Source organism: Vombatus ursinus, unplaced genomic scaffold, assembly GCF_900497805.2.
Source record: "Vombatus ursinus unplaced genomic scaffold, bare-nosed wombat genome assembly UNPS02015411.1, whole genome shotgun sequence".
Lineage (NCBI taxonomy): Eukaryota > Metazoa > Chordata > Mammalia > Diprotodontia > Vombatidae > Vombatus > Vombatus ursinus.
The window spans coordinates 1,775,456-1,800,228 of record NW_020955189.1 but is presented as its reverse complement, the minus strand read 5'-3'; the positions used below and the strand labels follow the sequence as shown (position 1 = coordinate 1,800,228).

Below are 24,773 nucleotides of genomic sequence, written 5' to 3'. Positions count from 1 at the left end.
CACACACACACACACACACACACACACACACACACACACACACACACACACAGAGGCAAAAAGAAAAAACAAAAAAAGATTAGATTTGGTCAAGTGGAAGCTAATGACTTCTACTTCATCCAGTGGACAACATTAAAAGAACGGGCCCTGCCACATCAACGTTATTATACTCAGAACCATAAAAACCTTACTGCATTTTCAGTAAAGTCTTCTGCTGCTGCATCTTAGGGTGGAGGGCCAGAAGGCACAATGGATAGAGCTTTTTAGTTAAAAAGACCAAAGTTCAAACCCAGCCTCAGATGCTACTAGCTCTGTGACCCTAGGAAAGTCATTTAAGCGGTTCCAGCCTCAGTTTACCAATCTGTAAAATGAGAATAGTAGCACCTGCACCCCAAAGTTGTTGTGAAGATCATGAGATGATGTGTAAAGTGCTTTGCGATCCTTAAAGCAAATATATATAATAATATATATGTACGTATGTATGCGTGATACGTTTGTTGTTGTTATTCCTATCAGCAGCCACAGTTACCTACCAGAGGTCAATGCTAGTCAGTGCTCTGGGGTGCGTAGGGTCTCCTTCTGTATGGGCCAGGGGAAGGACTGGTCATCCAGCCCAACAGAGAGGCTGGTCACAAGGAAAGCATGAAGACCACCTAAGGGAAAACAGGGTTCTGTTTTGTGCTGAAGGAAAATGTCACTACCTTCAGGAAATCACAGGTGGCTTAAGCACGGAAGCAAGTGCAATTTTTAAAAACATGCTAAGGGGCTGACTTCCTCAGTAGGTACCTACTCAGCAGCTGCTCTTTGTTACCCTTCCTCCAATCCCAGGTCCTACCTGTGGGCAGCATTCTAGGCCTTGGTAATTTTCTCTCTAAAAGAGGCCAAAGGGAAGGAAACACTGATATCCATGAAACAGCTTGATTAGTGCTGAGGAAGACAGTGGGATAAATGGGGCCCTTGCCTTCTGGGATTGAAGATGGCAGTCTCAAAGGCATTGCTGAGGGATGGGAATGCCTAACGAAGACTGGAGGAAGCCAGAGTCTTCTGGGAACAAGTGAATCACCTCCCAGCATCCTTAAAGGAAGCCGTGGTTTAATAACTCCTTTTTCTTTTCCTTTTTTTTTTCAGTGAGGCAATTGGGGTTAAGTGACTTGCCCAAGGTCACACAGCTAGTACGTGTCAAATGTTGGGTCTGAGGCCGGATTTGAACTCAGGTCCTCCTGACTTCAGGGCTGGTGCTCTATCCACTGCGCCACCTAGCTGCCCCAGTTTAATAACGCCTACTGACTGATGCTGAAGCCCAGAACCTCCTCTTTTAACAAGGTGCTAAAATGGACCTGAAGTTACAAGATCAGAAGCCAGTCAAATTTAAGAGGATGTCTTCACTTTTTCCTTTGTTTTCTTCACCCTCTTTTGTCTTTTTGTGCCAAAGACTTTCTGAAACTTCTTGCCTATCCCAGAGAAATACCTAGTTCCTACCTAAGAAATTAGACAGGAAATCCAACAACTAGAATTAACATTGCTTTCTGCGTGCTACCCTTACTCAATTTTGCAAGTGTCTCACTTCACTGAGGGAAGCTAGGTAGTACAGCGGATTGAGTGCCAGGCCTGGAATCAGAAGGACCTGAGTCCACATTTGGCCTCCAACACTTACTAGCTCTGTAGCACTTAACTGTTTGCTTCAGTTTCCTCATCTGTAAAAATGAGTTGGAGAAGGAAATGGCAAACCACTCCAGTATCAAGAAAACCTCATGGACTTAAGAGTCAGACACGACTAAACAACACTTTTTTACTGCATGGTAAAGAAAATGGATTTGCACAGCTAATAGCTGAAATGTAGTAAAGAATTACTCAAGAATACCAAAGAAATAAATTAAAAATCCGTAATTAAACACCAAATTTCAAATCCTGAAAATCAAAAGAGAAAATATTGAAAATAAGAAAATCACTGAACTAATAAAAATTAGAAGCTGGTTTTATGAAAATAAAACAGATAAACCATTGGTTAATTTGATTAAAAAAAAAAAAGAAAATTACCAATATCAAAAATGAAAAGGGTAAATTCACTACCAATGAAGAGGTAAAGCAATTATTAGGAGCTATTTTACTCAATTATACGCCAAGAAATCTGACAATCTAAGTGAAATGGATGAATGTTTACAAAAATATAAATTGCCCAGATTAACAGAAAGAAATAGAACACTTAAATAACCTTATGCTAGAAAAAGAAAAGCGTTACATTATAAATCATCCAAAGGGCAATGAAAAGACACATGGTAAAAATGCATGGGCTTTGCAGCATATTAGATTCTGAATGCAATTAAGAGGTACACATTTAATACAATGCTATAAGCGCTGAACGCACACTTAGTATCTTCAAAGTGCTTCTTATACGCTGGGGACATACAGATAAACTTTCCTCCTCCCACCTCACATACAAGATAACATGAGGAAGGATTCAGGACAGAGGGCTGAGGAGTCTAAGGGGCAGAAGTGAGAACAGGGTGCTCTAAACACACAAAGCAGCCTGAGCAAAGGTTCAGAGAAAGGCAATGGAGCCCAAGTCCAGGAAACAGGAAGGGGGGGCAGCTGGGATGGAATGGGGGAAGTCTGAAAAGGTGAGCCAGAGCTGGAGGGATCTAAGTGCTAGGCTAAGGAGGCTGTTTTATTCTAGAGACCAACGGGGGTCAAATGAAGTTTCCGGAGCCAGGGACTGACACGGTCAAACCTGACTAGGAAACTGCAGCTGAGGAGCAGCCCCAATCCTGGCCCATTCAAACTATTTTCTTCTGTCGAGGTGGAAGCAAAAGGACGTGGCCAGGGACTGGCCACGAACAGCCAAGAAGGCCGGGTGAGCGGGGAGACCGATTCTCAGCGAGCGTGTCCTAACTGACCGCATGTCCAAGGAGGCCCCCTCACCTTCAGATGTGAAGAACTCCTTCGTGCTCCCTCAGTCCTGAGAGCTGACCTCCTGCCCACAGAACCTGCCCTCTGGGCCCGGGCCCAAGAAGAGGTCTCTCTTCTGTGCCTTGCAGGAAGAACAAGGATCTTGTGAAAGGAGGCAGCCCTAATGGGTGTATGTAAGGGTGGCCAGAAGAACCAGGTTTCAGGATGAGCTGGTCAGATGAAAGATGGCTTAATGTTAGATCTCCTCAGCTCTGGTCAGAGCACAGCTCCAAGGCCCCAAGGAAAGACACTGCACAGACCTTTGGCAATGGCCAACCTGGGGCTGAGAGATGCCAATGGGGAAAAATGAAGTTGCAACTTCATGAAAGCACAGTCTTCGTGTCCAAATTGGCAAGAACTCCTTGTTCATCTGAACAGGTGGTGTAGTGTTACATAACAGATGCTAAACTAGGTAGAGGGCTGGGGGGAGGGGGGAGCGATGTATAATTATAACTGTAAATTGCCAGTTAAAAAAAAGCCAACATTTAGCAATGTAAAACAAATTCCTTTTATCCCGTTAGAGACTCGCTACTTGCCAGCCCTTTTCATCGTATGCCATCCGGAAAGCTCGCCACGTGTCACCAGCATGTGCTGGAAGGGGCAAGGAGAAGCCAGTGTTAGCGCTTGGAGGGAACTGGTGGCTGGGGCTATAGCAGAGAAGACAGGAGGAGGCCAGGGGAGAGGAACGAGGGGCCGTGGAGGAGATGGAGAAGGCATGGTGCGGTGTCCGACGTTCTGACCGGGGAGACGGGAGGAAAGGAGAAAGGGAAAATAAAAGGCACATAGAGAAAAGAAGGGAAATCCATAAATCAGGGATTTATTTCTTAAAATCAGGAATGAGCTCAATTCTCACAACAGGAGACTGGGGGCTCTACCATTTTAATGAAGCGATCAATGTTCTGTGTCCCAGATAGTAGGAGGCTTAGATAAGGGAAAGCATGAAGGAGAGAGAGCTTAGGGTTGGAAGGAAAAAGAAGGGAGACCAAGGACCGCATGCTCCGTGAACTGCTGATCAAAATTCAGCTTCTCATCCAGCGAATCCCAGTGTTCCTGACGGCCAGTGCCTTTGCATGAGCTGACATTTCTACTCAACCCTATCATCTCACAGCTCCTGCTAGACTCCCACAATACCACTAGAATTGTACTCTCCACAATCCCCATAACAAATCCAAAGACATTTGGAAAACATCACATTTATTAATGACATCTGACATCGCTTTCAAAGACTGGTTACCTTGTCTTAAAGAGAAGCAGATCCACACCCCCTTCTGCTTCCATCATCCCCACAAAACTGTTTTCAAAGAAAGAACAAAACGTCTGTAGTATGCACCAAATGTTTATTTCAACACACTGTCATGCTGGCACACACCGGCGAGGAAGCAGCCTGCTCCCAGCCTACCAAAGTGCATCCAGCTCAGACCTCTCTAAGGCAGCCGGAAGAGGAACGCCACTCACCAGTGTGATGAGACCCACTGCCATTAGGAAAGGCCACACCCTGCTAGCAGTAGGACCCCGAGTTCTTTATAAAAACTTCCTCGATGGTTCCATCAATTTCAAGCCAACGAAAATTTTCTGTGAAAACTGGTGCCTCTCCTCAGTGCCCATAAGGAGTCATCCTCTAACTTTCTACTTCCTGTTGTATTGGAATGCCAGGATGTTAAAATGGCAGGCTTCTAAAAACACAAGGCTGGGCAAGTGTTCTTTGAGATTCAGGAGGAAGGATTTCTTTACATCTGGGACTAGAGAAAGGGTGAACAGCAAAGGGAGCAGGCGATGGTGGGCATCAGCAAAGCCACAGAAAGAAACTGGGGATCAGCCAGAGGCTGTGGTTGCCTTGGTGAGGGTAGTCCCCTGTTCATCATGTCGAAACAGTCTTCATGAGGGGCTGTCATCCAACGATAATCACCTTCTAATAGCTGGTGCCTCTGATTAAACCCTCTCAGAACTGAACCCAGATGATTCTTCAATGGCAGACACAGAGGCCATTACCAACCGAAGCGCTACATACATCCTGGCCGCTGTTATTATGACTGGTTTAGTATGAAAGAAAAATGAATTTAAAAATATCCATCAAGTGCCTATGTGCCAGGCAATGTACTAGGCCCTGGAGATACAAACAGCAAAGCGAACCTTCAAGGAGCTGACATCCTAACAGGGCCAGACCAAACTGATAGAGGAATGGTGGCCAAGGAAGAGACTCCAGTCTAGGGAATGAGAGAAATGACCCTTCCAGAACACAGCAAGACTTCTGAGGTGAGTAGGTGGGAAGCGTGGCCTGGGGCCAGCAGGTAAGGTGAGTTTGCATTCTCTTCCAGCCAGGAAGGCTCTGCCCGAGTTAGGGGAATGAGTCTGCTAAGTCAAAAGGAAGTGACCAAGCTTGATGGGACCTGTACCAACCCCAAAGCCCCCTTTAGCCAGAAGAAGGTCAGGAGAAGCCCGTTACGGGAAGTTATCAAGGCTTCAGTGGAGGTGAACAGAGGCAGTTTGTTAAAGATCTGGTGCTTGAACATAAATTGTTTTCTGTAAACCGTAGTAGTGAGGCTCTATTTTAAACAAAAAGTAATTTCATCCCCAAAAGTAATTTCCATGTGTAACCAAACTCATCAATATGACAGACCACATCTACAGTAAAGATAAACACAAAGTCTAGGAACATTTCTGTGAGGAGGAGGAGGAGGCAATGTACTTCTCATCAAGAAGGAATGGGGGTGCCTTCTAGGACCAACAGGAGCCTGACGGCACATATGGGATAGACCTTCTCTCCTTCCCCTCCATGAAATCTCTTGGGGCACTGGGTCTTTTAGCTTCTCCTACGACAGCACTGCTTCGTTTCTCAGGCCATCCCACAATCAATCCCATCTCCCAGCTCTTAGAGGAGAGCGAGGCCACGTTTATGTGACATGTTAAGTTTCAGAGTATCCTGAAGGTGCTAGTTTGTCACCTATCCTTCAGGAATAGGTTACAATCTATTAATGAATTTATATACACGTGGCCTATAAACTGCTTTGGATTTCCTAAAATGAGGGCCCAGTTCTGTGTATTTATTTTATTTTAAACAGTACATACCTTTGGAATGAGTTACTGAAACCCTTAGTGCAACAAGGAATTTATAGCTGGTGACAGTTGGCCATAGAGATACGATCCCTTAAAACAAACACCACAGTGTTTATATCCAGCCCTCCCCAAGATAGGCCTCAAGGCCAACCATTTCTGCTGTTCTGGACCACTGAAGCAAAGCCAATTTTGCTCCCCTGGACCTATTCACAACAAATTCATACTTAGAATCTCAACCAAATCCTCCTCACTCCTTCAATAATTTAATAGACACTGGGTTCAAATTCTATCTCTGTGGAAAAAATGGATAATCCAATGAGCTGTGACCTCCTTGATGTAGACCCTCCCTCCAAAGCGCAGACTTCAATCCGTATCATCCCTTCCTGCCTGCCCATAAACCCTGCAGAGGGGGTCAAACCTGACAGCAGAAGTCTTCCTCTAGGCTTCTGAGCATTTTTCAGTACCTGAAGCATCAAGGCCATCCTTCCTCTTTTCCCGCTGGTCACTAAGTGGCTGGCCAACCTTTCCTGAGCACACTTTTCCTCGATTAATTATTGTATGATGTTTCTTGCACACAGCAATTGCTTATTACACTCACTATATAGCTAGTTCTCCACTGTCCTTTGGGCAACTCCAGATTTAGCTTCTCTGGAGGTGGTGGTCCAAGATTCACAGCCACAGAATGCATCCCTACCAGTACCCAGGTGCTGAAAACATGAGGTTTTGGTTAAGGCTCAATGAAAACTGCTGTGACATTTCCCAGATGTAATCCAGCCCACTTTTCTCCCAATCATTCATTGTCTTCCCTTGTCTTTCCCACTGTGCTCTATCCTGGTCAGACTAGATGTGACAGATGCCTATGGTTCGGTTCTGGGCAAGGTATTTTCAGAACAGCAATATCACACTGGAGAAAGTCCAGAGGGAAGTAACCAGAACCAAGTGATCCTTCACTACCCTCACGCATGCGTCACTTCCAGGACGTACAGCCCAGAACTTCACGTGTTTTGTCTGGCTGAGCCCACAGACGGCTGCAAGGCTAAGAGTCCAAACGCTGAGGCCCCTAGGGCATTTTGGAGTAATTGTTCCCCTGAGAAATGCTGACTGATCTCTTCCCATTTTTTCATATGATGGCTTAAGAGAAGCATAACTTCCAGGACAAGGAAGGCAGTAGCCTCACTGTACACCATTCTGGTCACACCAGATGTAGCCAAATGACTACGGTTCAGTTCTGGGCATAGCATTTTTGGAGGAACGATATTAAGCTGAGAACGTCCAGAAGGGAACCACCAGAAAGGGGAAAGGCCCCCAAATTCCTGCCATCCAGGAGAAATTATCTGAAGGAATTAGGGGTATTTAGCCAACAGAAGAGAAGATGGACTAGAGGGAGACAGGAAGGCCTGAAAGCTGTCTTCTGGTGTTCGAAGGGCAGCCACACGGAAGAGAGATTAGACGTTCTACTGACAGCAAGAGGCAAGGACTAGCAGTAATGTGTCGACAGCTGAAAAGAGGCGAATACAGGTCTGATGTCTGGAAAACCCTCCCAACTCTATGAGCTGCCAATGAGTGAAATGGGCGGCTTCAGAGGGGAAAGGGAGAGGCAAGCTGAGCAGCGGATGAACTGGGCGGCTGCAAAGCACTGGTAGGTAGATGGAGAGGATGGCTGGACAGCTGCTGAGCTCCCCCCGGATTCGATGACTTTGATATTCTGCCGTCTTTGCCCGTTTCATTCTCAAAAGTTCTTGGGGTTAGCTGGTCTAAAAGGCAGGGTGACTCCATCTTCCACCATGACTCTCTACTTTGGCAAAGGAGTTCATATCCCAAGCCAGCATGACCCAGAGTGCTATCTCTGCCCACTCAGAAAGGTCACCAGGCACTTATTCGCTGGCTGGGGCAGACAGGCTGTAACTCTTCGTGCTCAGCACTCCTTTGCTGCCGTTCAGTCATTCCAGCCGTGTCTGATTCTCGTGACTCCATTTGGGGTTTTCCTGGCAAAGATACTGGAGGGGTTTGCCGCTTCCTTCTCCTGCTTATTTTCTAGATGAGGAAATTGAGGCAAGCAGGGTTGAGTGATCTGCTCAGGGTCAACAACAGCTAAAAAGTATCTGAGGCTGGATTTGAACTCGGGAAGATGAATGCCATCTAGCACCATTTATTTACACAGAACTTAAAAGTTTGCACGCCAAACACTTCTTCAGAATAACTGGCCCCGTGAGATAAACAAGTGCACGAGAACATAGGCTTTAAAAAGGAGAAATGACTTCCCCAAGAGCTGACGACAAGGAATTATCTAAGACAGAATTCAATTCCTGATCTCCAGACTCCGATTCCCACCGTCATTCCACACTGCCAAGTTCAAGAGATATCAGTTCTTTTATCCTTTCCCTTTCATCAAAAGCCTGTTTAAATAGGTCAGGTAGGAGATATTTTAATTGGATACTATCATTCACATATGTGAGTGTATGTATACATATACACACAAGGTATCTATATATATATATAGTACATAACATAATATACATAATGTAATTTTCTTTATTTAGTACACAAATTTATTTATCCATTAATTTTTCTTTGCTCTTTATCAAATGAAATATTTGCTCTTCCCCCCCCCCACCTTTTCTGCATGGAAGCTGCCAAGTATTAAGGCACGTACTGATTTCATCTGAAGGGTCCTAGAGCTTTCTCTACTTCCTTGAAAGGATGGTGCTGCATAATAACAGCTAACATTTATATCGTGCCTACTACATGCCAGTCACTGAACTAGGGGCTTTACAATCATAATCTGATTTGATCCTCACAACTTTGGGAGAGGCGGTCTATTGACACACCCATTTTACAGATGAGGAAACTGAGGTAGGCAGCGTTAACGTGATTTGCCCAGGGTCACACAGCTGGTAATATCTATGGCCAGACTTGAAATCAGGTCTTCCTGCCTCCAGGCTCTATCCACTGAACCTATCAGATGCTATCTTTGTGTTTCTGGTTATGCTCATAATGAACGATGCAAGAAAACAAAAAGGTATCCCACGAAATTATGCTTCTTGGTGCCTCTGGACAGACAATAAAGCCAGCTCCACCATCTTTTTTTTGCCTCTCCCAATGAAACCATGAGCCATCCTTGCATTTAGCTCCTTATCTTCTCATAGTATTTATAGCAAAACTGTCAATACTGATGTGATTGAGAAGAATGTCACCCCCTTGGACGTTACACAAAAATTTCACACTTAGCGAGATGACAGTCACGTCAATATTGACAGGTCCTGTCTTCCTTGACCACAATCACTGCAAAGCACAAGGAGGCCATGAGACTGAGGAGGCAGGCCAAAGAAAAGGCTCACAGGCTGCCTACTTGTGAGGAACTTTTCCATACTTTAATGAGGACGATCTGCATACAGATAAGAGTCTGTCCCTGGATCCAAACCCTCCTCGATGGTGTGGCAGAAGCAGCCAGGGCCAGCCCCAATCGCTCGCTCCCTTACTTCTGTCTAAGAACACGCTCCATCACCCCAACCTTCAAATAAGCCTCCCTGGACCTACCTTGTTTATAGAGGCAAGTGGCATCCCCAGTACGGTGAGAGCGCCCCTCCGGAGGGAAGGGCTGGTTTTCCATTTTCTTTGTATCACCAGCAATTAGCACAGTGCCCAGCACGCAGCGGGCTCTTAGTAAATACTGACTTGACAAGGCCGCTCAACTCCAGCTTCCTTCCGTCTCTTTTCTCTTTCCTTTAGAGAGCCATCCATTCCCAGTCTAGGCAGACGACCCTCCAATTTTTTTCTCTAATCCTTGCCTCCTAAACTCTACACTTACAACTAATTACTAGACACATTTCTATCATGAATGTCCTCTGGTGTCTGTCCCCTTTTCTATCACCCTGTAATCAGCTCAATTACTTCTGCCAATATCTCCACTGCTCATCTGATGACTCAGTTGGAAACAGCATAATCGCTGACTTCTTTCTCCCACATTCAGTCAGTGATCAAACTCTGTTCCTTTATATTCCCACTACAATCAGTACAGTTCAGGCCTTTGTTATTTGTCATTGAGCCTCCTAGCTGGTACCCTACCTGTAATTATCCCTTCCAAAAAAAGACTTCCAACCTAAACATTACGAACAGAGTGATCTTACAAAGAAGACAAGCAGGTTCGCTGAATCCTTGAGCAACAAGATCATGTTATAATTTTAATCACATTCTAATTTTATCATAAGAAGGGACCTTAGAGCCTATATAACACAATTCAATCACACACATGAAGGCCCAGACAGCTTAAGTAACTTCCTTAAAATTAAAAAGCTAATTCAAACTTTCGATAGACAATTACTGGGCAACAGAGTGAGGGAATAAAGGAATGAAAAAAAATATTACTCAACTCTTCAACGTGCTAAGCACTATGCTAAGAAATAGGGACACAGGAGAAAAGCAAGTCAGTTTCCTATTTACATTCTAATAGATTAACACTGTAATTAGCCTAACAAGTCTATACATAGAAAAAGATTTAGCTAATAGTGCAAATAAAAGTTAAAGAGAAGGGGTCAAAGTCGGCCAACAAATACTTATTAAGCACCTACTGCGTTCCAAGTAAGCTCTGGGGATACAAATAATGGCAAAAACAGTACCTGCCCTCAAAAAGCTTATAATCTAAGAAAGAGACAACACAGAAACGCTTATGTAAACAAAAAGATCCGGACACGGAATAAACTGGCCATACTCTAAGAGGAAAGCGCTAACATTAAGGACGACTGGAAAAGGCTTCTGAAGGTAGGATTTTTAGCAGAGATTTGAAGGAAGTGGGCTGGGGGTAGGGGCAGCCAGGTGGCACAGTGCACAGGGCACTGGGCTTAGAATCAGGAAGACTCAACTTCTTGAGTTCAAATTGGTCCTCAGACACTTCCTAGCTGTGTGACCCTGGACAAGTCACTTCACCCTGTTTACCTCAGTTCCTTCATCTGTAAAACGAGCTGGAGATGGAAGTGGCAAACCACTCCAGTGTCTCTGCCAAGAAAACCCCAAATGGGCTCAAGAAGAGTTGGACACAACTGAAAAATAACTGAACAACAGGGAAGCCAAGAAGTGGCGATGATTCCAAGCTCTGGGGATAGCCAGTAAAAAGGTATGGGGTCCGGAGGTGGAATGTTTTGTTCACGGAGCTGGAAGAAAGCCTGTATCAATGATCATAGATTATATTATATGGATAGCAGTAAGATATAAAAAGACTGGAAAGGTAGGAAGGGGCTAAAAACCAAAGAGAGGATTTTCTATTTGATCCTGGAGGCAATAAGGGGCCAATGGAATTTACTGAGTAAGGGCTGGCACGGTCACACCTGCTCTTTAGGAAGCTCAATGTGGCATCTGAGTGGAAGACGGACTGGAGCAGGAGAGGCCTGAGGCAGGGGAACTAAGCAGAATACTACTGTACGGGCCCTGGCTTGAGGTGAGGAAGGCCTGTACCAGAGGAGTGTCAGCGGTGAAGAAGAGAAGGGACATGTCTAAGAAATACTGGGAAGGCAGAATCAGCTGGACGTGGCCACGCAGTGGAAATGCTGAATGTGTGGAAGACAGACATCAAGGATGATACTAAGGCCGTGAGTCTGACTGCCTGCGAAGATGATGGCGGCCACAACAGGAGGGAAATGAGGAAGAAGGGAGAGTTTGGGAGAAAAGATAACAAATTCACTTCTAGACATGCTGAGCTTAAGATGTCGACAGGATGTGCAGTCTGAGACGTCCAATAGGCCCTTAAAGGCACAGAACGGTGCATATGTCATCTGAGGAATTTCTAGCCAACCGGGGAGGGAGGGACCTAATGGAAAATAACAGTAAAGTGGAAAAAAAAAGGCATCAAAAATCTTTTAAGAAATCATTTTGGCAGAAACCTAAAGCAAAGGGGAACAGGGTTTGAAAACAATCTTAAGGTATCAGAGAAATGGTCCCGAAGAACCATGGGGCAGAAGCAAACACTTCAAGAAGCTGTTGGTAAGGCTGCCCATCAATGGCTATTTTTTAAAACTGAGTTACCATGGAAACAGGGGGATGGTTTGCCACATAAAAGAACAAATTTAATTCAATAAACGTTTGTCAGAAGGCTGAGATGAAGCAGCTAATAGAGTGGGTGAGGAGAAAAAGAGTTACTGTGTGAAAGGTATTAATGGGGAGCACAGAAAGAGCCCCCTAATCTTTAAGGGAAAAAAAGCAGCACCTGTCACTGACCCTGTGGGCTCTCAAAGCCCCCATTCTCTCTCTTTGCCATTAATCGCCAAATTTCTCCAATGCCTGCTCCATACCAGCTGGCTCCTCCTACACCACTACAAGAACAAGAAAGAACACATCTCTCCTGGACAGCACCCCTTGGCTCCTGGCCCTCAGGACTGGAGGCGACCAAAGCGGCCAAACCTGACAAGAACAAGAATCCCCCTTCCGACGTGCCCAGTAAGCGCACCCTGACCTTTGTTCGAAGCCCTCCAGCAACCGCACCAAGGCCAGGCTGCCCAGGCCATTTCTGGATGCTCTGAATGTTAAGAAACTTTTTCTGAACCAAGTCTAAATTTTCAATTTGCCTCCTGGCAGCCTCCACCCACTGTTCCTAGACTCAGCCACATCTAATGTCTTCCGAGGAGAGGAGAGCCCCTCCTCAGCCCCGAACCACGTACAGGACACTTTCCTCACAGGCCCCATGGCAGAAGCTCTCATTTACCCAAGAAGAATCCATCCTCATGATGCCATGTTAGTAAGTACTGGAGATGGGCTGAAAGCTCAAGTCTTCTACAAACACCTAGTCAGGGGGAGAACTATGTAATCAACCTGGAAACAGGGGGTGGAGCCAGACTGCAAAGCCTCTTAGATGATGATGATGATGGTGATGATGATGAAGATGAGGAGGCTAACAATAACAATAAGAAGTAATAGCTAACACTTCTATAGTGCTTCTTATGTGCCAGGCACTGTGCTAAGTTCTTTCCATTCATTATTTCATTTGATCCTCATCACAAGCCTAGGAGTATTAGGATCATACCCATTTTATTAAACCCATTTTACAACTGGGGAAATTGAGACAGAAGATAAATGACTTGCCCAGGGTCACACAGCTAGTAGGTGTCTGAAGGTGAATTTGAACTCACATCTCCTTGACCCTACCCTATTCCCTGTGCCATCTAGCTGCACCTCAGATGCCAAATGAGAGATGACTCCAAGACTACCAGAGTCACAGAATCACGGCAATCACGGCAATCACAAGCTAAAATCATGGGATGATCAGATTTCTCAGTCTTGGGACGGATTCATTCCAGGGGCTTCCACCGGGCAGACAGAATTTGGGAGAAACATTCATTTGGTCAGGAGGAAGCACTCAGCATTGCCAACTGGAAAAGGTGGGGCAGGATGGCCAGGCCCAACCTGAAAGCCAGAAGTAACCAATTCACACTCTCAGCAGTCTGGCAATTCCCCCAGGCCAGAAAAAAAGGCAAGAGCGAGCTAAGGTCAGAGCAAGCAATGGGGCTGCCCCACTGGGGAGGCATCAGCTGCAGAGGCCAAGGGAAAGTGACACTAACTAGTCTATTGGGGCTGGGGGTGGGGAAGACTCCTCCAGCTGTGCAGACCCAGACCCCGGCTAAGGATGGCTGCGCCTACCAACAAAGGTAGTACAGACGACACTACATACAGAATAAGACAGGTGATTCACAAGGATTTCCACACCAGATGTGACACTCACTGGTCATGGGACCTTACACAAGTCACCTGAATGCTCTGAGCCTCAGTTTCCTCATTTGTAAAATGAGAACACATGTACTACCTTGATCAGTATCAGCATAAGGAGCCATTCTGCAATGACCGGGCTCTTGTTCTGAATATCCCTACTCCCTTCCACATCCTCAGGCTTCCTCGATGAGCCTCAAACGAGGCACTCCAGTTCCTGACCTCACGTGCCTTCGCTGGCCGGCCCCCATACCTGGCATGAACTCTCACCCTCCCAGTCTCCACCTCCTGGCTTCCTTCAGTCTCAGCTGACGTCCCACCTGCTATGAGGAGTCCTGCCCAGTCTTCCTTCATCTAGACGCCTTCCCCAACTTATCCTGCACAAAGCTGGATGGGTGTCGTCTCGCCCGTTAGACTGGGAGCACCTTGAGAGCAGGGTCCAGGCTGCTTTGCCTCTCTGTATCCCTAGTGCTTAGTACATGGCCTGGTACATAACATAGGAGGTGCTTAATAAATGTGACGTGACTGACTGATCGGAAATCCTTGTCCCGACAAATGGGGTGATACGATCACATTCCTACCCACCCAGCAGGCTGACCCACCTCTCTAAAACTACACAGAAGCCAAGTGGGTCGTCCTCCCCCCTACCAAATGAGAACGTTACACTTACCTCTCTGTGGGACCGAGGACAAGTCATTACCTTTGTGAACCTCAGTTTCTTGATCTGCAAACAGGGATAATAATTGCACCTACCTCCCAGGGGTGTAGGCTCAAGTAAGATAATGCCGTTAAAAGCACGTTAAAAACTTCCAAGCACCACATCAATGTGAGCTATGACTCAATGTTCTGGGGCGCCTCCCAACCCTAGCGTTTTTAACATGCTATCCTTCAGAACAGAGATAAGAAGTTCTATCAACAGATTTGGAGATTTGTAATGTCACCTCCCACAAGGGTTTCATTTCTTCAACTCCCAAATGAATATTCTATGTAAACATTTTCTGAGTTTGGCATAATTGCTCAAAGGAAATCTACCCAGTTTGGCTGGAAGACCACCTGTCAGGGAGGTTATACAAGCCACTACCACGCTGGGTGGGAGGGTAGATTCTTGGATTGCTAAAATCCCTTCCAACTCCAGAAGGCTATGAGGGAGAGCAGAGAGACAACCCGAGTGAAATGCCATTTCCCAGAATGCTATGATTATACTTCATTTTACCAGTCTTAGGAAACACAGGTCAGCTGCACTCTGACCTGATTCCCTCTGGGCCTTACGGAAGTCCTTGCTGGTGTTCATTCCCATTCAGTCTGATACACAGAAAACAAAGTGTGACTTTTTACAATTTTTTTTTAACAGAACTGTTACAGTTTTCAGTTGGGAATGAACTAAGAGACTTCAAGATCCTGATTCAAAGAAAGGCAAATTCTTATAAATTGCTTCCCTCCGTGAAGCTGGGGAGTCCTCCACCACTGCATCTTCACCCTTAAATTGTTCCCTCTGGTGAGTACCTAGGCTTACAATTTCCCATCAGATTATACCGCTGCAAACCCAGCAACGTGCCTCCAAATACTGTTGGGTGGTAAGACATGATGAAAGGAATGGTCTCAGAGAAACCTGAGAAAACCTGTATGAACTGATTCAACAAAACGAAATGAAGAGAATCAGGAGAGGGATGAGTGTATACAGCAGCCACACTACAAGGACACATGACTCGGAAAGACTTGCCCGGTGTGGCAGACGTGATGACCAAGCACAATTCCATCCAGAGACACATCCCACCCCTGCAGAGGGTTGATAGACACAGCGAGGAGACTGGGGCTTAAACTTTCTGGACGTGACCAATGTAGGAATTTGTGACTGACCCACACACATATATTGCCAAGGTTTTGTTTTTCTTTTGTTTTCTGTTTTTTCAATAAGGGGGAGAGGAAAAGAGAGAAAAAAGATTTCTTCTATCAGGGAGCAGTGTAGTGGTGCAGTGGATAGAGCACCGGCCCTGGAGTCAGGAGGACCTGAGTTCAAATCTGGCCTCAGACACAACACTTACTAACTGTGTGACCCTAGGGAAGTCACTTAACCCCAACTGCCTCACCAAAAAAAAAAAAAAAAAAAAAATTCTATCAATGGGAGAAATATTAAATTAAAATTTTTTAAAATGTCCAAAACTGCCTCATCGCCTCTCTCACAAACTGCCTCCTCTTTCCAACACTGGGAATCCAGTGGTCCCATTTCTGTCAGTGATACCTCCATCCTTCCAGTCTCCCAGGCCTGAAACCTCAGGAAACATCTGCTTCCCCTCCCTTCCCGTCTATCAAGCAACAACCGCATATTAAGCTTTCATTAAGTGCTGGGCACTGTGCCTTGGGAAACGGAGAAGAATCATCCTCTCCATCAAGGATGGGCAAAGAGAGGCTAAGAGCCAGGCTGAGTCTTACCTGAAGTCACAACAAAGGAAAGCCTGGAACAGACAGGAGGCGTGAAATCGCAAAACTAGAAGAGAACAGTGTCATACAAGCCAAAGGGAAAGAGTATGTAACAGAGCACAGGCTCTGGAGTCAGCGGGATCTGAGTTCAAATCCGGCCTCAGACACTTGACACTTACTAGCCGTGTGACCCTGGGCAAGTCACTTAACCCAGACTGCCCCACCAGGAAAAAAAAAAACCAAAAACACACGTGTAGGAGAAAGGGAAGGTCACTGGTATCAGAAGCTTCAGAGGTCAGGCGGAACAAGGACCAGAAGAAAAAGCCTTTGAATTTGGCAGCTGGAAGGCTGTGGGTACCCAGGAAGAGAAGAGTGTCCAGGGACCACAAGCCAGATCGGAAGTGTTTGAGAAGTGAGTAGTGAAGCAGTGGAGGCAGCGGGAACAGACGATTCTTTTGGAGTCTGGCAGTGAAAGGAGGAGACAGTCGCAGAACCAAGTGGAGGCTCTCCAAGGGGGGGGATCTGGGTCAGCACGTTTGTACACAACAGGGAAAGAGCCAAGGGACAGGGAGAAAACGAAGACGAGAGGGCGTAACCGTGGATGGGGCAAGCTCCTCGGAAAAAACGCGACTGAGAGCAGCAGAGGAATTGATCTCAGAGGGAGTGAGCTGACGCCTCCTCCAGAACTAAAATAAAAGGGAGGATGAGTGAGAATGGAGGGGAGCACCAAGGAGGCAAGGAGATGGCCGCCCTCCATGTTCTCAATAAAGCAAGAAGCGAGGTCAGGGCCCCTACCCAGAGAACCCGGGGGGGGGGGTGGGGGCAGAGTCTCTGATAATTCAGACTTGCCTTAATGTCATCCTCCAAAAGGTGGAGGGATCCAAAAGGGGGCTGGCACCCAACCAGGAGGAACTCGTTGCTGAGGTAAAGTGAGGTGAAAAACCTCAAAGGCAAAGGGACCATTCCCTGCCAAGGCCTGTGAAAGAAGAGGAGAAGAGAGGGCAGTTGTGAGTATCTCTTCTGTGGTGCGACCTCTTGGGCCACACGCCCTCATCCCGCCACCGCTATGCCCCGAAAAATCGAGGAAATAAAAGACTTCCCGCTCACAGCCAGGCGAAAAGATGCCAAATCTGTCAAGATCAAGAAAAACAAGGGCAATGCGAAGTTTAAGGTTCGCTGCAGCAGGTACCTGTACACACTGGTCATCGCAGACAAAGAGAAGGCAGAGAAACTTAAACAGTCCCTGCCTCCTGGTTTGGCTGTGAAGGAACCATTCAATGTTCTACCTGTATTAAAAAGTAGGGAAAAAAAAAAGAAAAGGAGAGGAGAGGTAGGCATGGTGGGCCATGCACCGTGGAGCCAGTCCCCGTCAAGCCTTCCCCCCACCCCTGTCCAATCAGAAGCTTTCACGAGCATCTGTCCTCTCTACTCCCACAGCCGCCGTCCCTAGGGAAGACGCTCATCCCCTCTGTCACCAGCACCGCTGTGACAACTTTTAGATGGGCCTCCTTCCAGTCTCTCCCTCTCTTCTCCACCCCTGCTCCACACAGCTGCCAATGAAGACAGGACGACTTGGTGGTGTTCACACAATACCACCTCTCCCACTTCCACACCTGTGCACAGGCTCTCCTCCAAGTCTAGAATGCACCCCCTTCTCACCTTATCTCTGAGATGAAGCCTTAGCTTCCTTCAAAGTTCAGATCAAGCACCACCTCCTTCCTTCATGAGGCCTTTCACGATCCTCCCCCACCTTCCCAAGTAACTATCTACTCTGAATTTACTTACGTGTGTAAACGTCTCTCTTCTCCCCCCCGCCACTGAATGGAAGCTCTTGGAGGGAAGGAACTACCACATTCTTATCTTTGCATTCACTGCCCCAGCACGGTGCTAGGCACAGTAGCAAGGACTCAGTAAATGACCAATGACTGAAGTCCAGGTAGGATCCCAGGCACTCACATTTTACAGGAAAAGTCAGTCCAGGAAGTAGGAGGGGTCTCCAGAATGAAATTCAAGGACACCAAGAGAAAACTGATGAAGAAGTAAAGGGTGAGCTGCTGTCTGTGATGGCTCCCCTGAGCTCCAGGTGTACATCCTCACCCAGCTGTGGCCCACTGCAACCCTAACCTCCACACATGCCAAACACTGAAAACATTCCCAAAGAAGAATGCAATCTGTAAGTGACCACGTGAAAAATAGGCCAAATCACTCCGAGTAAGAAAGTGAACATTTTGAAAAGAACTCTCAAGTTACGACTCACTGTTTGCAAACAGGAAAAGATGAGAAAAGACTGGAGAAGTCAGCGATGCCGAGGACGAGCAGGGCTGGCACGCTGATGGGCTCTGGTGGAGCTGCCATGGAGTCCGATGACTCAGGACTCCAACTAGGGATCACGCAAGAAAGAGGATTAAACCGCGTATGCCATGACGGAGCAATCCCACTGGCGGAGGGGAAAGTGAAGGTCCCCAAGAGACCAAAACGTGCCGTCAAAACTCTCTGCCCTCACAAAGGGCTGGGCACAGAGTAGGATGTGTACTTAGTGTAGAAAGGCTGGAGAAATCACAGAATGAGACTAAAATGAGATATTACTGAGCAGTAACAGACAACAACTGAGGAATCCGGAGAAACGTGGGAAGATTCACGTGAACAGATTCAGGGGAAAAGAAAACACAGCTGAGCCTGGCGCCTAGTCACTGACAACACAGGTGGAAACGCAAAGATCACGCAAAGGGAGCTACAACTCCAAGTCGTGGCCGAGCCAGTGATGGTCTGACGGAGGAGAAAACAAAACCCCAACCTTCCCACACGACAGAATGGGCCAGCTGGGAGGACAAAATGCCGCAGTCATAGCCAGTCAGACAAGGCATCAAGCTATCATAGACTGTTGTTTTTATCATCACAAGGGAAGGAAAGAATGTGGTCAAAAGGCAGTAAGAAGTATTTCAAATCAGAATTCCTTCTATTTCTCTCCTGATCACCTTGGCTTGCAACCTAGGAATCCTCCTCCTCCCTCCACATCCAATCAATGGCCAAGTACTGACAATTCTGCTTCCTCCCCTTCTGTCTCCTCCCATCACAACCACCCTAGACCAGGCCCTCATCACCTCTCAGCTGCTGCTTCCTAACTGGGCCCTGTATCCAGTCTCTCACTTCTCCGGTCAGTCCTCCCCACAGCTGGACTGTCGTGAAGAGAAGGTGTGATCACATCACTCCTCTGCTCAAGAAACTTAAGGGGCTCCTCACTGTCTCCAGGATGAAATTCAAGCTCCTCCCCTGTGCACTAGAAGCCCTTCCCAATCTGGCTCTGCTCCACCTTTCCAGGCAGATTACACATTAGCCCCATTTCCTATTCCCCAGACATAATACTCCACCTCCCACCTCCATGGTTTTGCACAGGCTTTCCCCCACGCCGGGCATGCTCTCCCTCCTCCGTTCTACTTTGTGGAATCTCCAACTCTCCAAACTTGGTTCAAACACTTCCTCCTTCACGAGGCCTTTCTTGATGCTCCAAGGTATTATCTCCCTCTCTCTCTCTCTCTCTCTCACACACACACACACACACACCACTGTGTATTTATTTTGTATTTTGTATTTATCCTGCAGTTACCTATCTATGATTATCCCCCCTTGAAGGGGAGGGTTTATCTTGCTTTTGTGCTTGTATCTCCAACATGGAACACAGTGGAACATAGTAGGTGCTTTTAAGAGGTACCTGGTGACTGGTTGTTGAAAGCAGGGTGCACCTTTTTTGTATCACAACCTCCTTGGGCAGTCTGGTGAAGCCTATGGACCCCTTCCAACAATGTTTATAAATGCATAAAATAAGAGGATTACAAAGGAAACCACTTCTATCCAAATTGTTAACAAAATAGTAAAAAAACAAAACAAACCCTATCCCCCAAGCTCGTGGATCCCAGGTTAAGAACCCTTAGTCTAAAGAGACCTATGTGGGGTGCAGCTGGGCGGTGCAGTGGATAGAGCAGCCCTGGAGTCAGGAGGACCTGAGTTCAAATCCAGCCTCAGAAACTAGCTGTTTGACCCTGGGCAAGTCACTTAACCCTGACTGCCTCCCTCCTCACCTCCCCCCCCAAAAAAAGAGAGAATTGTGGATAAAGAGACAACTCATTGAAGATGTGGAAAAATTGGAACACTAATGCACTGTTGGTGGATCCAACCATTTGAGAACAATTTGGAACTATGCCCAAAGGGCTATCAAAATGTGCATACCCTTTGACCCAGCAATAGCACTCCTAGGCCTGAATCCCAGAGAGATCACACAAATGGGAAAAGGACCCAGGTGTACAAAAATATTCATAGCAGCTCTTTCTGTGGTGGCAAAGAATTAGAAATTGAAGGGATGCCCATACACTGGGGAATGGCTGAGCAAGCTGTGGTATATGAATGTGATGGAATACTATTGTGCTATAAGAAATGATGAACAGGATGACTTCAGCAAAACCTGGAAAAACTTTTATGGTCTCATGCTGAATGAAATGAGCAGAACCAGGAGAACGTTGTACACAGTAACAGCCACACTGTGTGACAACCAACTTTGATAGACTTAGCCCTTCCCTGAAATGCAAGGACCTAACACATCTCCAAAGGCTTCGTGATGGAAAATGCTATCCACATCCAGAGAAAGAACTATAGAGTTTGAATGCAGATCGAAGCACACTATTTGCTCTTTTTTTTCCTTCTGTTTTATTTCCTCCTATTGGTTCTAATGCTTCCTTACAACATGACTAATGTGAAAATATGTTTAATAGGAATGTATATGTAGAGCCTCTATCAGATTGTCTTGGGGAGGGAGGGAAAGAAAAATTTAAAACTCAAAAGCTAACGGAAGTGATTGTTGAAAACTATAAATAAATTAATATGAACAAATAAATAAGGAGACAACTCATTAACCCATTTTCATTGTTTTTTAAGACACTCTGTACAAAGGGAGAGGTAACAGAGGAAGACAAGAGAATGGCACGGTCCAGGAACAAGGGCATCAGAAGGAAGTACAGGGTTCAAAGCAAATCAAGGCTTGTGAGCAAACCCAAGAATAATAAGGGGGGGGCCTTTCTCAGCTTCAAGGAGAGAAGAATACCCCAAAATGGCCACAACTGCAAATCATGGAGACAAGGAGGTTGTTTGTTTCCTCTGATAAGGAGAAAGATCTCTGGAGCAGAAGGAACAAAAAATGGCTGGGGGGGGGGGGGGCGCAGACCGCGGGAGGCAGCATTGAAATCCAAGTGCCAAGGCTCAGATTGACCACTACATGCCAGCACACCAGGAAAAAAAAGAAAAACAACAACAACAACAACAACAAACCAGTGAGCGGGATCCCAACTGGTGATCTCAGAGAGGAAGCCGGGAGAAGGACTCCCACAGGCTGGATTAGATGAAACAGCCTCCTCCCAGCTCCCAAGAAGAGTCCTTGAACCTGAGATCGGGGCCCCACGTCCCCTTCCCACATCGGCCCCACCCTTTCCAGCTTGAAGATGACTGTGTGGGAGGCAAAGTCGGAGCTGAGAAGTTCTGATCCCTCTAAACTCCCACTGTTCTTGTCCTCCCAGCATCCTCTTCCCTTCACCCCTAGAAGGCCCTACAGTGGAGCCCTGAGGAGCCCGTGCCGAATCCTTGCTCACAACATTTAGGAGGCCGTGTGGGAGAGCAGGACGTGCACTGACGGGCCTGGAGTGGAGATTTCTGGGTTCAAAGCCCAGCTCCTCATCAATCAGACAACCAGGTTCGTGTTGCACCCCTTTCCTTGGGAACCACCGACCACAAGCTGCTGCTGGCAGTACCAGGTTCTAGTACCTTTCTTGTTTCACCATACTAGCAAGCACTTTCCAGAGATTTCTATTACGCTATTAAGAGGCTTCAGCTGAAAATGGGTAGAGACAAATCTGACCTCAACTCTGACTACTGCCTCCCTGCTCCCCTGCCTGGGGGCGCCTCGACAATTGCTCCGGGGGGGGGGGGGGGGGAGAAAGGCATTTTCTAAAAGGCCTTACAAATGCCAACATGTGATACACCTCCTCTCAAGTAGTTTCTGAGAAAAGACAGCTATAAAGGGCCAACCCAACAAATTAAAAATTCTTTTAATAGGTGCCAGTAACACAAACATTAAGACAGCAAAAATGTGGATGATACTGATTCAATGCAATAACAATTTTCTGCACAGTCCCGAGGATGGCTGAGGCATTACGTGCATCAGCCAGCCAATAAATATGTATCTACAAAGCACTTAACATACATCCATTGCTGCCCATTGACACAAAGTCAGAGTTTGCAACATAATAATAGCTAACACTTACATAGCACCTACTATGTGCCAGGCACTGTGCTAAGCGCTTGACAACTATTATCTCATTGGACCCTCACAATCACCCTGGGAGGTAGGCACTGTTATCATCCCCATTTTACAGATGAGGAGACTGAGGCAAACAGAAGGTAAGTGACTAGTTAAGCTAGTAAGTGTCTGAGGCCACATCCGAACTCAGGTCCACTGAGTCCACAGTTACGTTCATAGCAAGTTTGAGGAGGGAGTTACCATCGCATTCCCTCTTTCTATGTTTTTTTTTCTGGAAAGCTGAACATCAGGCAAGACAGAAGGCAAACCAGATTAGGATTAAGATTTCTTTACATTTATATTACATAACTCAAATTTTATCACAGAATCTCCAATCTCAGAAGCCATCTAGTCCAAGCCCCACTCAAAAAAAGAAGCACACCACAATCCATGTGACAAGTGGTCCACCAGCCTCTGCCTGAAGGCCTGCAGTGAGGGTTTCCCGTGAGGCAGGTATCACAAATACTGTTATGACCATTTTACAGATGAGGAAACTGACTGCGCCCATGATCCTGCAGCCAATATCTGAGGCAGGGTTTGACTGAGCTCTCCTAATACTAAGTCTCACACTCTATAAATATCAAGTCATGCTGCCTCTACCATGCTGGGCGGCGCAGTGGCTAGAGCCTTGGGCCTGGCGTTAGGAAGACCCGAGTTCAAAGCCAGTCTCAGACACTACTAGCTACATGACCCTGGGCAAATCACTTAACCTCGGTCTATCTCAGTTTCCTCAGCACCTACCTCTCAGGGCTGATGTGAGGATCACACGGGAAGAGATTTGTAAAGTGCTCTGTAAACACCAGCTAGCCATTACGCTTAGAGTCAGAACCCAGTAACAAGACCATAATGCCTTAGACATTATTTCAGAACAAAAAGTGCTAATACCTGACAACAACCTGTAGGTCAACAAGTCAAGTCCATGAGGATGTGGCATGTGCTTCAGGTCTGATGCCTTTTATGAAACAGTAACCACCTAAAAAGTACTTTGCTCACAGCAACCCTACAAATTCACAAAATCAGAAGTATTACCCCCATTTTACAGAAGAGGCCTGATCAAGTCAAACAACTGGTCAATTTTAGGCTCAAAAAACTAGCATGAGAGACTGTTGCTGAGTCACTGCAGTTATGCCCGACTCTTTGTGACCCCTTCTGGGGTTTTCTTGGCAAAGATACTAAGGCGGCTTGCCATGTCCTTCTCCAGCTCATTCATTTATTTAACAGGTGAAGAAACTGAGGCAAACAAGGGCTCACACAGCTAGTAAGGCTGAATGTGAAGTCTGGGCCTCCTGGCTCCAGGCCCAGCACTCTATCTATGGCGCCACCCAGCTGCCCACAGAGTGAAAGGTAAGGTATTTGAAATGTAGATACTGTTCTAAATTTTCACATGCATTGTGTCATTTAATCTGCACACCATCTGTGAGTTAATCACTTCCCCGACGAGGAAGCTCAGGCTCAGAGCTTCAGCTGTAAAGTGGCCCACACAACTCAAAGCCATCAGCATCATTTGTCTTCAGGGCCTTCAATCCAAAGCCACAGACAGGGACGGTGTCAGGAGCTGAACTCAGTTCTTGGCACTAGCCAAGTTCCATATTCTTTCCACCATAAACAGAAAGCAACTCCAAGAATGACTTTAAATGAACTGAATGCCCAGACATGACTTCTAGACAGTGATTACAGTTGAAAAAAACATACCGTTCTTTGTCAGAGGGAGAACAAGATGAAAATCAGGGGAAATTCTTCCAGCTTAAAACAGGAGGCAATGGAAAAGCGTTGGGCAGTACTGAAGGGAACAGGGTGGCCATTTAACAAACCGACATGCTGCTATCTCAAAGAAGGTTTCCACTCTGGCACAAACTAAGAAAAGCTAGTCCGATCATTCCGCCCACTCATTTCTGGCACTCACTCTTTAATTTCAATGCAGCAAATACTGACAAAGGTAGGAGACAGGCCCTTACCTCAGGGAGTTTACAGTCCAGTAGGAAGAGGTACAGACTAAAGTACCCCCATGAGAGGCAAATAAGCAAAAGCTCCTTGAGGTCTGAGAGAGGATCGTTGTGGATGGCCTGAGAAATGAGGAAAGAAGATCCCATGAGACAAACTGCTTCTGAACTGGACTTTAAAGTATGAGGGGACAGAGAGATGGGATAGGAAGGAGATGTGAGAAACCATGCTATAAGAACAATTAAGGTAATACAAATATGGGGGAGAAGAGAGAGGGGGGAAGAAAGGGGAAGGAAGGAGAAGATGTAGAGAGAGAGAAGAGGGGAGGATAGGAAGAGAAAGAGAGAGAGAGAGAGAGAGAGAGAGAGAGAGAGAGAGAGAGAGA

General features: G+C 46.4%; 2 protein-coding genes across 2 annotated transcripts in view; one reads left to right on the top strand and one right to left on the bottom strand.

Annotated features, from left to right (window-relative positions):
• Window positions 1-24,773, bottom strand: part of MAPK1 (mitogen-activated protein kinase 1) — a 78,672-nt gene that overhangs the window by 46,984 nt on the left and 6,915 nt on the right. The gene's annotated exons all lie outside the window — the stretch shown is intronic.
• LOC114032234 (60S ribosomal protein L38-like) lies at window positions 17,174-18,253 on the top strand. Its single transcript, XM_027847475.1, has 3 exons — window positions 17,174-17,395; window positions 17,545-17,610; window positions 18,191-18,253. The coding sequence occupies exons 1-3, from the start codon at window positions 17,174-17,176 to the stop codon at window positions 18,251-18,253; spliced, it is 351 nt and encodes a 116-aa protein (XP_027703276.1).